Below are 17,003 nucleotides of genomic sequence, written 5' to 3'. Positions count from 1 at the left end.
GGAGCTCAGCTCCCTCCAGTGCTGGCCAGGGATCATCTCATGATGGGGACACTCAGAAGGACCAGCTCTGCCCAGGGATTTGGGATGTCCATCTGCCCTAGTTCATGTAATCCAGAAATACAAGGAAGGTGACCAGGGACACAGCACAGAATGTAGGGTGCAGATATGCCTACTCCACCCCAAGAATCCCTTACACCATCCCTACCTCTTTCAGGCGATGCTCCTTCTCTGTCACGATGTGCTGAATCATCATGGCCACTGAATAGACCCAGGAGATCACCATGCAGAGGGGCATCATGTGCTCAATGACAAAGAGAAAGCTGATGGGGTAGAGGAAGAGAGGGGAGAACTTGATGGTGGCACTGCCACAGAGACCTGCAGAGACTCGGGGCAAGGGGACTTGGAGTGGCTCTCTCACTGCTCAGGGATAACCAGTCTCTAACCCAGCTCCTCCTTAGTGCCCTAAAAGGACTTCTCCAGTGAGTCCACAGACAATCCAGTGTGAGGCTGGCAAGCCTTTGTAGGCAAGTAGTAACCATAGGCTCCGCCTGGGGCCCTGCCTAACCTGGTGTGGGTGGGGCCCTCTCCACCCTCCTGCCCAGGAGAGTTAGTGGCTCTGGGACTTCTACAGGTGCTGCCTCCAGACTACGGTAATCCATAACCACCAACAGATCCATGTGCCATTCCTTTACTTTCCCCCGCCTTCCTGAGTCTGGTAGTCCAAGGAATTGGACTTAACTGGTTGATCATCACTCCCAGGGTCACCAATCTCATTCTGGCCCCCAAACTTGTTCTCTTTTCCCAGCTAAAGTATCCTGGTCTGCAAAGTGGAAGGAGGAAGGTCCTGCAGGTGAGTGTTACTCACTCATCTCGGGTATAACATGGGTACGGGAACATCTGTACATAGTTGCCAGGCTCCACCACATCGTGGCCAACAAATGTGTTGATGAGGGCACGCTCCATCATGTCTGTGGAGGAGAAGGAGAGGCCAAGCTGAGCGCAGAGGGGCCAGGACCATGGGCAGCTGTAGCAGGGCACTGACACTTACCCTGGATCCAGACAAAGCCATAGAGGAAGTAGAAGCGGCCGCCAGTGTTGGGGCCAGGCCGCCAATATGCCCGCCGGATCTCGTTGGTCTTCTCTGTGAAGCTGGAATTCTGACGGATCTTGTATGTGACATGGGGAGGCAATGAGCCATCCCTGTTAGTCTGGAAGATGACGCCTGTGGGCAGCAGAAGAAGCAGGGAGTCCACAGGGACCAGCCACATCAGCTGGCCCACAGCAACAGGCAGGGATGGGGAGGGCACTGTGAGGTTGCCATGGATGACATGGGTGGCATAGCTGGGGATGTGAGACCCCCATAGGATACAAAGGCATACAGACAGCAGGCTGTATCATTGGGAGAGCCAGGATAGCAGCATGGGGCAGAGGATGGGCACCACGAGATACTCAGCCCCCTCATCCACCCAACACATGCACCAAGGGACCCACATCCTGAAGCCAGTGGCTCCAGGGCACAGATGGAGAAGGGCAAAGTTTCAGGGACCCCTGAGAACAGCTGGTTCCCAGGGACATACTGGCAAAGACCGTGACATTGTCCTGATAGGCTTGGTTCAGCGTGTAGTTGACAATGCTCTCTTCATCTGGGAAGCCTTTGAAGATGTCCACACTGACCTAGTGGGAGGAGAATCATAGAATCACTAAGATTGGAAAAGCCCTCCAAGATCACTGAGTCCATTAACCCAAACACTATCAGGCCCAGCATTAAACCATGCCCACCAGGTGTCAAATTCACACACTTTTTGAACACAGGGGTAGTATCACTGCCCCAGGCAGACTGTTCCAGTGTTGACCACTCTTTCAGTGAAGAAATTTTCTGTAAAATCCAACCTAAACCTCCCTTGCTACAACTTTAGCCTGTTTCCTGTTGTCCTGTCACTTGGGAGAAAAGACCAACCTGGGAGAAAAGACCAACCCCACTTGGCTGTAACACCCTTCTAGGTAATTGCAGAGACTTAGATGGTCCCGCCTGAGCTTCCTTTTCTCCAGGCTGAGCTTCCCCAGCTCTCAGTCCCTCCTCATCAGATTTGTGCTCCAAAACCTTCCCTGGCTCCACTGCCCTTCTCTGGACATGCTCCAGCAGGCTAACAAGATCCCAAGGCCCTGGATGGGTCCAGCACACAGAGCCTACAGATAGAACAGCATGTGCCACCCAAAGCCAACCCCAGCCCCTGAAGTCAACAGCATGTGACCACCTCCATGCTAGACATCTACCCCAAAGCTCTGGACACTGCAGGAGCCACCACCTTCCCCAGGGCTCCTGTCCCACACTCTTAAAAAGGTCTCAGTGGATCTGACCCTCTTCAGCCCAACAGAGCCTGGCTGTTGGTGGTTCAACCTTCCCACAGGTGAGCTCCACCTCACCTTGGCCATGAAGCGGACCCAGCCGCAGGCAGCATTGTCAATGGTATCCAGCTGCTGGAGCAGGACGCTGGCATTGGGCAGGGAGAAGTTGCCATTGAGAAAGTTGTGGAGAACATCACTGTCAGAGACATTCAGGATCTCTGGGTGCTTGTGGAGGTCAGCGGTCAACTGAGACAGAGAGGAAGACATGCAGGGAGAAGTTGGGGTATGCCCTGCCTCTCAAGTCACTGTCCCCCGGACACAGGTAGGACCCAAAGCTCCACCTGAGCTGATAAGGAACAGTGTGCACACTGTGCAGGGATCCAGACTAGTCTCCACAAGAGAAGGTGGACACCAGGGAGTATCCCATGAAGAAGTTACAGGGTATCTGGGGGGAGGACAACCCCTTCTCCACTGCCACAGCAGTAAATCCCAGGCAGGTTCATTCTCACCACATTGTCCTACCTGCTGGAGCCAGTGGATGCGCCTCTGCAGCCTGCCCTCCTCCAGGTAGGCTCGGATCTCAGGGGAGATGTTCAGCCATGCCCTGGCGTAGTGGGTGACATTGCCCACAAAGGCGAAGGTCTCGTTGGCCTGGGGGCCAGGCAGAAAATGGTACAGTAGGCAGAGGCAGGAGCTTCCTGCTCTCTGGGATGACTAGCAGTCATGGAGATACCTGTCCACCTCCCACTCCCCGTGTCTGGCAGTCAACCTCTTCCCGGCCACACAGCCCATCTTCAGAGCAGGATGGTGGGAGAAGGACAGGGGTCCCAACCTATGCACCCTCACCTTCAGGATGACCTTGTCAACTTCAGTGCCCACAGGTGCATACAGGATTTTGGGGTTGCTGGTCATCAGATGCACAAGGAGGCCCAAGTTTCGCTGCTCCTTGCTGGTGAAGCCCAGCGAGCTCATGTTGCCCTGCTTTAGTGCCTCAGGCTCAATGGTCCTGCAAAAGGAGCTCAGGCTTTCTACTCTGCTTCAGGCTCAGCACCCCTTGCTGCAGGCAGCCCCCACCCCTGCCCCTGACAGGCCTTCAAACTGACTCCAGTGCCTGTGTGGTGCTGCCCAACACAGAGAGCATCCTTGGCTGCAGGACAAGGCTGCGGTACAGCACCCATCCTGCCTGCTCAGCAACGGAGACACCACGAGCCTGCACAGGGAGAACCTGGAGCCATCCCCCAGCGCTCCTACCGGTTGTTCCCGCAGAGGATGGGCTGCAGCCCCGCCCAGAGCTGCACGAACGCTGAGAACTGCCCCTGGCGGCTGTCAGTGCCAGACAGGCTCTCCCCAGCGCTCTCTTCCTCCTCTGCCGTGGCATTGCCAGCCGTGGCATTGGTGCTGGCCCAGCTGGTGCTGTTGGCCGTGGGTGGCACAGCCTTGCTGGCACAGGCTCCCCTGGGCAGCAGCTTAGCCAGTGCTGAGAGGATGTCCATGTCCTGGAGAACCTTCTCCATCTCCACCAAGTCCTCGAGGAGGGCACGGAGGCGGTGCTGGGTGGCTGTGCTGTTCACTTCCTCCAGCTTCAGCTGTATGTGTAGACAAGGACATTGCTGGGACAACAGGGTCTGCTTGCCTTTAGGAAGGAACCAACGAGGATCCCAAGCAGCAGCAACTCCACTTTCTTGGTTAAAAGGTTGGAGCTGTGCTGAGGTAGGGCCTTGGACTCATTGCTGTGCATCTGCAGCTATGAGGCAGTGAGAATGGTGGCAAATGCTGGCAAGGACTTGCATGAGGACATGAGATAGCACTCAAGACAGGAAGGGTGGTCCCTCTGCTCCTACAAAGGAGCTCCATCAAGCTTGGGTGGGACAAGGAATGGGACCTCAATTTCAGGATTTTGCCCAGCAAGGGCTTTGCCAGTCCTGGGGAGAGAAGCTAGCAGGGACACCTAAGAAGATGCTGGAGACACCCAGTCCCATCCAATAGGCAGCGTTCAAGCAAGAGCTTGAGGAGAAACCACCTGGGATCTTACCATGGAGCTGGGTGGGGAGGGTACTCATGTCAGAGAAGGGAGAAGCCAGGCCATTTAACTGCTTCACATCCCAACACAACACCAACTGAGTTTGAAAACCCTTCCCAAGTTTCATCCCTGCCACCAGCCTGCCCCACCTGCCCAGCTCTCACCCTGCTGACTATCTTGGGGGTGTCCAGCTGCTTCTGGAGCTCGGAGGCCAGCTGGGCAAAGCGCTCCTGGCGGATAGTTCGGCTGCCATTGCAGGCCAGTGCCCGGTATGCTGCCAGCAGTGGCTGCTGCCTGGGGGACACGCGCAGAAGGCGGTGCAGTCCCCCTGGGTACTGCTCACATGTCACCTGCTCCAGCGCTGGCCCAGTGAAGAGGACATTCTACAGGGGAGGAAGTTGTAGGGACAGCGCTGCAGTGCCTGCTCTGGCAGAGCACCCCAGGCTGCCGCATGAGGTGCTCACCTCCATCTCGGTGACAATGGCCTGGGGGCTATCAGAGATGGCAGGTGCCACAGCAGTGCTGGTGAGGCCCAGAGCCTGGGAGAGCATGCGGAGCAGTGCTGGACGGTGTGGGGCTGCCACTGGGTCCTGCAGCACCCTGTGAACCACCCGTTCCTGCAGGCTTCTCCAGCCACTGGGTAGACTCTTCTGCAAGATGAAGAATGTGGACGGCTGGTGGGATGCAGGCTCCCCCCAGGTCCCCCTCCTTGCATGTCCCATGAACAGCATACATGAACAGCCCCACAGCATCCATGGTCTCCACGGGGCAGGGAAGAAAAAAGATGTGCAGATGCAGGGAGCAGGGGTACCGTACATGCCAGACACAAGGAGGGAACAATTTCCCCTGCTCCCTCCACAGCCACCACCCAGGCAGCGCCAACCCCCACTGCAATGCAAAACCCAGGCATAGGTACTGGTACATCTCATAAAACTGGGAGAACTGGTGGCAGCACCAGGATGGACCCCAGACATCCCTGCTGCTGCTCTGCACCATGACAATGTTCTGTCATGGCCCATCTACTGGACAGACAACCCCAGGTCATTTAGAGTGGGATATGCAGGGGACAAGAGGATGGGCTCTACCCTACCATGTCCCCTGCATACAGGACTGCTCCTCACCTCCAGCTGTGTCATCTTCTTGCTCGGGCCAAACTCATCCCACAGGTCTCGCTCACGGGTCTCATCAGGTACCAAAGGAAAGGAATCAAAAAACTGCCGGTACACCTGCATTGAGATGAGAACATGACTGCCAGGTGTGCCGAAAGTGGAGCACCAGTGCTGCACCTGCCTGCCCAGCAAGGCCCTGGCATGGGGTGGCAGGGTAGGACAAATCCAAGCTGGGTGCCATTCACAGGGTAGCACAGAACCCTGCAAAGCCCAGAGGTTACCCACCTCCCGCAGGTCAATACTGGAGCCCAGGAGCAGCTCAGTTGTGCTGTTGGGGAGGGAGAGGTTCTGCATCAGGAAGCGACGCAGCTCACCCTGGTCTTTGGCCGCCCAAGCCAGTGTGAAGCTAGACCCTGCCAAGGAACAAGGTGGGAGGTCAGAGCAGCCCACCAGCATGAGGGACACGGCATGGCCCCAGAGCTGGCCCTGCCCAATGCAGCGATATGGGACAGTGGCAGGGCACTGCAACACATCATCACTTTGCTGGGTGCTGGGCCAGCTAGCGCTATCTGTCCCTGCCCAAACAGGTAGTGAGGGCAGACAGAGCACAACCCACCTGCTTGGCTGCTGAAGTGGGTCTCCATGGAGCTGGGCTCAGGGCTGCTGAGGGCCTCCAGGTGCCGGCGCAGCGACTCCAGCTCCTCCTCCAGTCCTGGATGCTGTGGGTCGAAGAGGCTGCTTTGCTCTACTGCCTCGCTGAGGTGCTCCAGAATCTGTGTCACCCTGTGGTGAGAGTCCAGCACCACCCTGTCTTCAGGGACAGATGGATGGGGACACCTTCCCCAGAGCTCTGGGAGAAAGAGCCCCTCAGGTGCAGGGGACAGCAGTACTGTCTGAAACGGGGCATCACTGCCTTTGCCTGTGCACTGAATCCAGTGTCCAGGGTTCAGAGAAGATCCCCAGCACCTCAAGGTGTCTCAAAGGGCCACCTCTGTCCTCCTCCCAGCACTGAATACCTGGGAACCCACAGCAGAACAGACTGCGGTGTCCCCTGCACCAAGGACAGGGTGGTCTGCACCCAAGCAGTTTTGGGCTTCTGCCTCAGCCCCAGGGTTGCAATGTCAGTGTGAAAAGGGGCAGGTTCTGTGTGGGAGCATGAGGGGTAGGAGAGGAAGTGCATGGTGAGGGCAAGACTCACGTGGAGTTGGAGTACTGCAGAAAGCCAAACTCATCACGCTGGCCGTCAGGGCACAGGGACTGCATGACTGGCAGGATCCCGGCTGATGTGAGTGGGGCCGCCGTGTAGAAAGCTGGAGCCAGTAAGAGTGCAGAAGAGGCCAAGGAAAGCAGGCAGCAGGGAGGAGAGGCAAAGAGGCCGGGAGGGGGAAGGGGCCACCAGAGAAACAGACACTCAGTTCAGAAAAGCACGCGCTGGGGTCTGTGAGCCCATGGGAGGCTGGTGGCCAGGGTCAGAAGTCAGCAGCTTCCCCACCAGGGCTGTACTGGCTGGTGACTGTGGGGTTGCAGGCAGCTCCAGCATCGCTGGCTCCAGCCTTCTTGCCCCCATCCACTCTTCCCTGGGTGATGGCTCCCTTCAGCCCCATGACAATGCTAATTTCTGCCACTTGCCCCCAAAATGGCCACCAACCTCCTTCAGGCTCCTGGCCCCTCCTGTTAGTAGCCTCAGAGGCAGTGGTGGATCTCCAGAGGAAAAGAAGGAAAAATACAACAGGGAAAATAATTTGTCACCTGCAGCTCCCAGAGCCCCCAGCCTCCCCACAACCCAGCTGCCCCAAAGTGCAGCAGCTGGAGGTAGGTGGAAATGGAGACACAGCGTGGGGAGATGGGAGAAACAAGAAGCAGCAAAGGGCTGGCAAACCTTCCCCCTCCACTGGCACTGAGCCATCATTCCTGCTGGGACCCTACCGTGTCCTTCCCCAGGGCAGGGCAAGCCCAGAATGCCACTGCCTGATGGGGACCACAGATTGTCATCGGGCAGTGCCACTCAGGGACCCTGCTTTTGCACCCTGCCGATGACCCTGTGGTTAGAGATAGGTCAGTGCTGTTAACAAGGCCACAATCGGTGGGCACTGGTGAAGATGGGCTTCGGGCAGGAACAAGGGATAGGTGCAGCATGGAATAGGCCAGCAGCCTCTTGGGGTGGTGGAACCCACACTAGTGGCCATGCCACAGTTTGGTGACAAAGTCAGTGCATGGCATCTAGCTGGCCTTGAGGCTCTAGTGCCACATTCCAGCTTGTCTCAGACATGAGGGGCCAAGACCCTGGTGGTGGTGCTAGCGTGGAGCCAGCCCCAACCCCTTGGTGACTGGGCAATACTGGGTGACGACAAGCAACCACATGGGTGACAGAACCCAGCAGACTTTGCTCCAGGAGGCAGGCAAGAATGAGTAAGACAAGCCTCCACCTGGCCTGGAGCGCCCTATTCAGCCCAGGAGGCCGGGGACATGGCCACCAGTGGCTCCAGCACCTGGGGAACACAGCACCATCAACCAAGGGGATACACCATCGTGGCTGGTCAGTTCCCAGGGCGGAGCAGGCAGAGGAGATACTGTGCTGCCCAAACTCATCTTCACCAGCTGTGGAGGAAGGCAAGGAGTTCACAGGGCACAGATTAGGCCAGAATGAGTTTATCTAAATCAGGCTCTTCCTCCCCAGACTATGAGGCCAGCACTGGTAAGGGAATGGGGGGAGGCACCCACCCGTCCCACCAACTTACAGACTGGCGCATGCAGTTGAGGCATGAAGGGCAGGCGGGTAGGGGAGATGGTGGGAAAGAAAAAGAAAACATGAGCAAAAAGGAACAAAAAACCAAACGAAAAACCACACAACACAGAGCATATGTCAGTGCCAAGGCAGAACCCCGGCAGTGCCTTTCCGCAGCCGGACCATGCTGACAGCTGGGCTCTCCCTCGCCGGGACACACTGAAACACAGGCTCAAACCATTGTCACATGGGGTCACCACCAGTGCCCAGCATCTCCCCTGGCCCTGCTGTCCCACCTGGACCAAGGCACGCACCAAGACGGGCATCCATGGGTCCTTGCGAGCTGACAGCTTCATTCCACTGCCTCCTCCCAGCTGCACAGCTGGCAGCCACCAGAGCCCAGGCCAAAGCTCCAGCTGGAATTCTCCCAGAGCCCTCAGCTCCAGTCCCATCAATTTATAATCCTGACAGGCCTCAGAGCACACCAGGGCCAGGCGTAGGGCTTCCCATAGGTCACCTTCCCCTGCACTGGAGAGCCCTTCCCAGAGCCACTCCAGCTGACCCTCAACTACTTAGGGGGACTGTGGCTGTTCCAGCACCATCCAGCTCACCTTTCCCCATGCAAAATGTCCATGCCAACAACATCCACAGGCTGGTTGGTGCTGCAACCTCCAGGGGAACCTCCCCAGGCTGGGACAGACTCTGCTACTCCACCAGTCCTTGGCTGTAGCCCCTGCCCAGTACAATGTCCCCCAAAAGGCCTCTCTAGGTCCCCCCTGCCCTCAGGCTGGAGCACCTCCCCAGAGCCTCAGGGTGCCCCCCAAGTGTGGGAGTGCCCCAAGTACTGCCTTGCTGGGACCCACCTTCCTTCACAGGAATGGTTGGCTTCTTCTGCCGCAGCCCCAGGAGGATGAAGAAGAGCACCAGAGGGATGAAGATCTCGAAGGCCAGCACCCACTGGGGATGACACAGAGCAGAGGGAACAGGATGCTTAGGAACAGAACACAGCCACCTGGGAGAAGTACAAGGGACCCCCAGGCATTGGTGCAGTGCAGCACTGTGTCCACATATTGTAAATGGCTGGTGGCTCTGTCACAGCCCAGCCAGCGCAAACAGGTTCCTAAGCATCCCACAACCTCCTGCCGGCACCACCCTGTCCAGAGCACTGCAGGACATGGCCAGGTACACAGAGGAGATGGATCCCTCTTCCAGCAGTGCAAACAGGCTGCTGGGGCTTGAGCTCAGCCTCAATGGTCCATCACAGCTGGAGCTGCCCAGGGAGAAGACCTCAAGTTCTGAATAGGTTAGTGCCCTCACAGCCTGGAGTACCATGATGTCCCCTTGTCACCTGTGCCACTGTTGCATCTCACAAGGCTCAATAACTGAGTCAAATAGCAGAGTTCAGTTCAGCCAGGCCCTGGCACCAGGTCCAGGTGCAACTGGGCCATCCTAATACCCATTCCATGCCCACCCAAAAGGCTCTGGCTGAAAGGAATTTCCACTGGCAGCATATGGTAAATAACAGCAAATCCCCAGTGTAGAGTTGTTTGCACTGTATATCCCCTCATAATGGTTTGTCCCTCCATATCCCCTCTTTGTACCTGTTTGGTTCATCCCAGCTTCCCCATCAGTACCTGTATGTCCATCAAACCCCAACCCATCTCCCTGTCTCCTCCCAGGTGATGTGTCCATCACCTGGTGACCCTTCCCCTTTGTCCAGATCCTTCCCCCAGGGTCACCAGGTAGCTGGACCCTGTCTGGGACTCCTCCCCGACCCTCTCCTCAGTGGTCACTCTGAGGCCTTGCCCCCGAGAGCCGCTCCCATGTCCTTCCCCTGTTGGCTGTTCGGTTTTCCCCACACCCCTATACCTGGCTGCTCTGGGCGGGGCCTGCTCTCTCTTGCTCCGGAGGCCCTTCGAGGTCAGATGTGGCCTGGGATCTCTCCAGGCCCTCATTAAACTTTGGAACTAATCCTGAGGGAGAGCGCCTCTTTCCTTTGCTTGTGGGACCAGCTCATCTTTGGACTCACGTGGGAGCTTCTCCAAGCCCCCCGGGATCCAAGGAGAAGTTTCTTCCCTCTGCCCACCTCACACCACTGCCCAGCTGGCTGGGCTCCACAGGGGATCTGTCCCCGTGGATTCGAGGGAGAGACGCAGCACCCCAGGAATTCCTCGCTATAGTGGCTCAGAAGTCCAGGCTAGGCTCTGTGCCCAGAGGCCCTGGGGATAGGCATCAGCATCTCCAGCTATGGGCAGGAGCAAGCACCTGGCACACTGCCAGCACAGCTGCTACCACTCTGCACTGGAGTGCCCAGAAATGGCATAGCCACGGTGCCCAGTAGTAGGGAACCACTGCAGGCTCAGAAACTGAGGCACAGGGTGAGGTGTGCCAACTTTGGCTCACTCCAGGGCCAGATCGGACCCAAGGCAGCTGCTGAGACCCTGAAACTGCTGCCACCCATGGGCACAGCAGGGTCCAGCTCTACTGCTGGGAAGGTGCTTTCTACACAGCCCACACTGGCCTCCTCCCAGTAACCAGTGCCAATGGGCAAGCTCATGGGGAGGCAAGAACGGACTTTAATCTGAAGGATGCAGCTGCCAACAGGTGACAGGGTCAGGCCCTGTGTCTCCTACATTACCTCCATGCTGCCTCGCTCAGGGGCTGTCAACACTCTGTCAAGAAAGTCAAGAGCAGCCTCGAATGGCAGTGAGCAGAGGGAGCCCTGTACCCAGGTTGCTGCCAGCAAATGGCCACAGTGCTACTTCTGTGGAATGAACATAACTGCACCCATGGATGCTGCTCATGCTGCAATTGCCATACCAGAGTTCCTGGTTTTGGACAGGAAGAAGAGCTGAAAGAGATGGAAAATGCCCCCAGGAGCAGTGCCTGAGAACCATCATCTTTCTGATAATACCAGTCCCAGGGATAGTGCCTGGTGTCACTGTTCCTGCAGAAGGCAGGATAGCAGGGGACACCCTGATGCACACTGCTGTCCCGTGGCCCCTGCCCCACCCCCTGTCTGTTTACCAGGCACACAATGGGGCCTCTGTGCCCAGGCACCGGGGGGACCATCCCCACACACCCACGCTGGCCTGTACCAGGCTCGTGTGGGGACTGTCCTTGGTGGCAACAGCTTGTTGGAATCTGCTTGTTGTTATTTATATTTTTCACTGTTTTATCACTGTTATTTATTTTTTTGACAGGGGTCATTGACTTTTCCTCATCTCCATCCCCAGAGATGTCCCTTGTCGCACATATCCCAGTGTCACAGCAGACTGTCCCACACATTTAGCACCCACAGTGACATGGTAATGGGCAGACATGGTAGTAGATAGCTATCTATCAGGCTGCACCTCTAGGACTGACCCTGCCCCCCTAGTCCCCAGGGGCACTGGCATACAGCAGGGCCCAACAGAGCCTCAGACTTCCAGAGAGGCACCAGGCGGGTACACCAGCACATCCTAGGGATGGTGGGGTCCCTATCTGCAGGTGCAAGACACTGGGGGACATTCTGGGATTGTGTGAGGAAGCAAGGAGGAAAGGCCACGATGCAAGCAGCTGAGAAGGAAATGTTCCCCAGTAGGTAGGAAAGGGCCAAGGAAAAGAGAAGAGAGCATGCCAGCAGCTGGCACAATTGCACCAGCTAGTCTGCCCTGCTCTGTCACCCATCCCCTGCCCCCCTCCTCCCTTGACAAGGGCACAGGTGCAGGACTGAGGGTGGGACACTGGACCCAGGAGCCCTTGTACCAGGTGACAATAGCTGTGGGGGCCACAGACAGCTCCTGGGTGGTGGCATTCTCTTCTCCCACATCCCCTGCCATATGTTCATTTCAGCCAGGTTGTATGTGAGCAGGATGAGGTCATAGGCACTGTCCAGACTTGCACAAGTGCTGGGTGTCCACCTGCCACCCTACAGACAGTGGGGTAACTTGTCTCACGTTTGGCCCTGCCTCTTGGCTGGAGGCAGGGGTGGGGCGGGTCCTGCCCAATTCCCCCAGCAGGGAGACAGAGCTGGGTGAGCGCTACAGCAGGGTGCTGGCCCCTGGCAGGGGGACATGTCTTTCTGGAAGCATTGGGACCCTGATTCAACACCTGTGCCCATCCTCTGCCACACTGTCAGATGGGAGCCAGAGGCTGCTAGGAGGTCAAGCAGGAGGCAGCGGTGCCTGCTGCAACACACAGCTCCCACACAGCCAGGTCAAAAAGTCAGACAAGCACTACAGGACAGTGGTGCAAACAAAGCAGAGTAATTGTCCCGGCCTAGCACAATGGTGCCAACACGCCCACCCTCCAGCCACCACTAGGACAGCTGAGAGATGTGCTGGAGCCAGGGTCAGCACAGACATGGCTGTCAGGTCATGGACAACTGCACAACTCCATTGGGGTCCCCAGGATGTGGCAGCACTCAGGTCCCAGTACCCCAGGGGGCAGTCCTCATGGGGACAGCCAGGCCAGGCAGAGGCAGCTCTTCCTGTCCATTGCTGTCACCCAAAAGTCCACTCAGTTCCCTCCTGCCTGCCCCCAGCAATGCATGATGCCCACAAGCCACAGCCTCCAGCCAGCATGGTGTGGGAGAGGGCAGTCAGGGGCTGGGCACCCCCATACTAAGACTCTCAAGCTAGCAGCTCCAGTGACATCCCTGCACCCCAAACCTGCCATGTCAGCCCCCCTGCACATAGCCTGGTATCTGCAAGGGGGTTCATTGGCTCCAACACAGATGAAGCAACATCACACACAGCATCCAAAATCCCTGCACATAGGCCCCAGAGGACAGGGCAGGGTCTGTTTGTCCTCCTCGTGGGAGGAAAGAGCTGCTGCCTACTCCATGCCAGCCTCTCTGCCCATGCCAGTGCTGTCCACAGTGCCAGGAGGAACTGGCAATAGGAGCTGGCCTGCAGGAACCCTGAGGGATGGGGCTATCAAGTCCTGCAGGATCCAACTTTTCCAATAGCATTTTAAGGCTGCAGAAATACCTTTAAATCTTCATGGCTCCACACTTTAATCACTGTTAGATGCCCACTTTTGCCCAGAGCCAGAACATAAAGGCAGGTAAAGCCGTGATCACAGGGAAAGATGACCTTGAGAGCTCTGGGGCAAAATAGGCCCCAAAATGCATGAGGCTGTGCCAAGCTGCCCAGCTCCAGTGGAAATCTGACCATGGACTGCTGGTCACCACCTAGGTGGGGCCTGAGAGGCTTGCTCAAGGTCACCTGCCCCATGGGGACAGACAAGGCCAGGTCCAGGGGCTGCCAACTCCCATCCTGCCAAGGCCTGGCCACCCTCACCTCTGGTCACTTCCAGTCATGTCCATCTGTCCCACTACCCCCTGCCTCCAGAATGGACACATCCCCACCCCTGACAGCCCTGGAACAGCAGCCTGGCACTCAAGGCACAGCCAGCAATCCCCAGGGCTGCCATGGGCACTCCAAGGGACCCCACAGCCCGGCTTCCCTCTGCCAAGAGCCACTGATGCTGTTCTGCTCAGATCTTCATAATCCCAGGGTTCCTGCCTGAATTTATGCTCTGGGAAAAATAAAATTGGGGCCACAATGCATAGGAGTCCCTGGAACAGCTCAGCCACACTAGGCAAGGTCTAAAGCCACCATGGCCGGGGAACAAGGCCTTACAGAGGTGCCACTGAACAGGGACAGTGCCTGGTCATGCTGCAGGTCTCCCTGCACCCACCATCCACCCGTAAGTAGCTTGGCCAAACACTCATCTAAATAACAAATATTATTTATGAATAAATTAATAAAGTCTGCCTGTGAAAGTCCATCTAAACTGTGAATAAAGTCTGTCCCAAAACCATGGCTGTACCCTACTGCAATCCTGCTCTTGAACAGTCCCTGCTGCCAGGGACAATAGGGACACCCCCAGCCCACCAATATCCATGGGCAGAACACAGAACTGCTCCAGTAGTAAAGTCCGAGGCCAGAGGCCTCAGTCGAACCTGGAGTCTCTGCTTCCCACCCCACCGTACAGCACTGGGTTTGCTGCTCCACCTATTGCCGGGAGGGGAGCACATGGTAGCAAGGACTGACCCAGGAGAGCACCTGCAGCACTAGGCTGTGCCAAAAGGCAGCTGCTGGTGCCAACACTCCCTCTATGAGGCTGGGAGAAGCCCAGCAACCCCTAACTCTGCCTGGGTCTGGGTGAACACCCAGCAGCTGCTCCAGTCCCCCAGCCTCTGGCTGCTGCATTAAGATCACTCTAGTGAGAGCTGGTTTCTCACAGTGCAACATTCATCTGCAGTCATTGCCAGGATAGACCCGCAATGGGGAACCCACTGCTGAATGCCAGGTGCAGCCACCACACAGGACCTGGCTCTGACCTGGCCAGCCACCTCCGGCAGCTCAGACCAGCAGCACTGCTTGGAGAGGACAGAGCTCCCCACGGAGTGGGCAGGGTGATGGCCCCTGCACACATCAGGGACAGCAAGTGACTCTGGGATTCACACACAGCAGTAGCATAAGGAAGGAGGTGATTTACACAGGGCACATGCATCCTCAGGGCACAGCTGTCCTAGGAACTGCATCAAACCCATCCATGAGCACCCGCAGCACTGGAACCAGCTTTCATCCTGGCTCACAGCTGGTCCCCTGCACTCATGGCATCACTGGGTGGGCAAAGAGGGGCTGCTCCATACCCTGCCACCCTGCCTGAAGCAGTGGCACTCGAGCAACAGTCCATACACTTGGAGGTGATGGGGCCTAGGCTCCTCATCCTCCTCCTCTGACCACAGCTTCTTGCACTGCACCTCCACACTGCCCACAGGGCTGGTAGGGAGGGTGACAGAGAAATGGGTCTCTGAAAGCTGTGTGCACCCCCACTGATGGCCACAGAAGCCAGGGCCAGGTCAGCTGGTGTGTGCCAGGGCCCAGCTGTGCCAGGCTGCTCATCCTTGCAGGCAAGGGTCCGGCACAGCCCCTGCTGTGGCCATGCAACTCTGCTCAGGGAAAAGAGGGGAGATGACTCAGCCAAACAGCATCATCTCCCTCATCCATTTTTGGGGCACAGGGGCTGTCAGTGCAGGGAAACCCGCCTGCAGCGTAAGGCTCATTCCTGCTCGTGTTACAGGGACCTCTGCTGCTCCGGTTACCGGGACACGGGGTCTGGTGCTGGTGGCTGCAGGTGAGGAACAGCAGGATCGGGCCTGCGGGATATTTGGGAAGGGAAAAGAAAAGCGATGCCAGCTTGCGAGCATCAGCTCGTTCCCCTCCCCCACCCGCTAAAAATAACCGGCTCCCTCGGGCCGCGCACCCACCCCCTGCCCACAGCTGCGGCATCCCTCGGGGGGCTGATGGACCACCGCACACACGGAGCCTGCGACAGGGCGGCAGCAGTTCCGAGGCCCCAGCACGGTCCATGCCATCTTACCCCTTCTGCCAGCCCAGGAGGGACACACACCAGCCCCCCGGCCCCCAACCTCGCGAAGTTGCCTTTTCTCCAGCCCGCGGAAGATAGGCGGCTCCGACCCACATATGGACTAAAAACCTATTTAAACCCGGCGGGTTATCGGGGCTCGAGGAGCGATCCCACCCGCGGGGCGGCGATATCCAGCCCCGGTCCTGGGCTCCCCCTGGGGCCCGCGGGACCGGGCGGCCTCACGGACACGACAGCGAAGCGGGAGAGCCCCAACTGTTGCTGCCACACAGGGCCCGGGGGCGGGCCGGGCCGGAGGATTTGTGCGCGGCTGGCCCGAGGCCCGCGGACATCGCCGGGCCGAGGGACTGGGGGCACCCTCCGGCACCACTTCCGCGCGGGGCCCGGCCTTTCCCCTCGGGCTGCAGGGCCCCCCCGCCCCCGCTCACCGGGCTGCGCCGTTTCAGTGTCACGTTCTTCCAGAGCAGAAGATGGAGCTGATGCAGGAAGCCCATGGTCGGGTTGGCTGGCCCCGCCGAAGGGCCGCGCCGCGCTCAGCTCCGCGGTCACAGACCGCCCACCGCCATCCCCTCCCAGACGGCGCCTACTGCCGGCCGCGGGTTGCCGGCCTCGGCCCAGGCCTGGCTCCGCCGCACCCGCCCCGACCCTGCGCAGCACCAGCACCGCCCCCGGCCCGCGGCGGCCGCCCCTTAAAGGCACCGCCGGACCCGCCCGCAGCGCGGCCCGGGCGCGGCTCGTCCCGGCGGCAGCGGCCCCGGTGCGGACTGTACAGAGCGGGGCTGCTGCCCCAGCGGCCAGGGACTCCTCGCTCCCCTCGAGCCGCCGCCCTCCCGCCCCTCAGCCATACTCAGGTCACCTCCGCGCTTCCGCCCCTGCTGCTCCCCCAGAACGGGACGGACTAGCCCGTGGCTGCGGGATCTGTGTACCAGGGTGCCACGGCTGTCCCTCCTCTTGGGTGCTGCCCACCCTGCTCCTGCCTGACCTGTCCCATGGGCATGTGCTGGGTGTTTTTTGGATGGACCAACTTGCTGCCACATCTTGTCTCCTGGCAGCTCTCAACCCAGGGCTGGATGCCGTCAGCAGTAAGGACTGAACCAGGCCAGCACTCCTCCTTAATCCCATCCACTCTTCTTCTATCCATCCTTCTTCCTGCCATTCATCCATCCTTCCTCCTATCCATATTTCCTTCCATCTGTCCATCTATCCTCCCGTCTATTCTTCCTTCCATCCTTTCTTTGTTTTCCTCCTTCCTGCCATCTTTTCTTCTTTCCATTTGTCCTTCCTTCCATCCATTTTCCCATCCTTCTTCCCCTCCCTTTTCCTGTCCCTCTGGTTCCTGTCCTCTCCATTTCCCACCTGTCCCTCTCTTTTCCTTCTCTCCCTCAGCCTACTCTCCCCATTCCCTCTCCTCTCCTCCAGC

At 58.2% G+C, this 17,003-nt stretch overlaps 1 protein-coding gene across 6 annotated transcripts in view; it reads right to left on the bottom strand.

Annotated features, from left to right (window-relative positions):
• Positions 1 to 16,186, bottom strand: part of ABCA2 (ATP binding cassette subfamily A member 2) — a 33,841-nt gene extending 17,655 nt beyond the window's left edge. For 4 of the 6 annotated variants that reach the window (XM_021533632.3, XM_077787878.1, XM_021533637.3 and 1 more), the window contains exons 1-16: positions 16,012 to 16,186; positions 9,064 to 9,157; positions 6,674 to 6,785; positions 6,092 to 6,258; positions 5,761 to 5,888; positions 5,488 to 5,592; positions 4,831 to 5,016; positions 4,531 to 4,749; positions 3,598 to 3,932; positions 3,193 to 3,352; positions 2,869 to 2,997; positions 2,425 to 2,592; positions 1,578 to 1,674; positions 1,049 to 1,222; positions 866 to 968; positions 206 to 320 (exon numbers count right to left, since the gene is read on the bottom strand). In XM_021533632.3, the coding sequence (XP_021389307.1) occupies positions 206 to 320; positions 866 to 968; positions 1,049 to 1,222; positions 1,578 to 1,674; positions 2,425 to 2,592; positions 2,869 to 2,997; positions 3,193 to 3,352; positions 3,598 to 3,932; positions 4,531 to 4,749; positions 4,831 to 5,016; positions 5,488 to 5,592; positions 5,761 to 5,888; positions 6,092 to 6,258; positions 6,674 to 6,785; positions 9,064 to 9,157; positions 16,012 to 16,077 (2,358 nt within the window). In that variant the 5' untranslated portion in view covers positions 16,078 to 16,186. Of the gene's footprint in view, positions 1 to 205; positions 321 to 865; positions 969 to 1,048; positions 1,223 to 1,577; positions 1,675 to 2,424; positions 2,593 to 2,868; positions 2,998 to 3,192; positions 3,353 to 3,597; positions 3,933 to 4,530; positions 4,750 to 4,830; positions 5,017 to 5,487; positions 5,593 to 5,760; positions 5,889 to 6,091; positions 6,259 to 6,673; positions 6,786 to 7,123; positions 8,135 to 8,213; positions 8,992 to 9,063; positions 9,158 to 16,011 lie in introns of those variants that run through there. The other 2 variants (XM_077787879.1, XM_021533636.2) reach the window with 2 other exon arrangements.
• Between the last annotated feature and the right edge of the window lie 817 nt (positions 16,187 to 17,003).

This window comes from Lonchura striata, chromosome 22, assembly GCF_046129695.1.
Source record: "Lonchura striata isolate bLonStr1 chromosome 22, bLonStr1.mat, whole genome shotgun sequence".
Taxonomy (NCBI): Eukaryota; Metazoa; Chordata; class Aves; order Passeriformes; family Estrildidae; genus Lonchura; species Lonchura striata.
The sequence above is the reverse complement of the archived record's forward strand: the minus strand, read 5'-3'. Positions and strand labels throughout refer to the sequence as shown.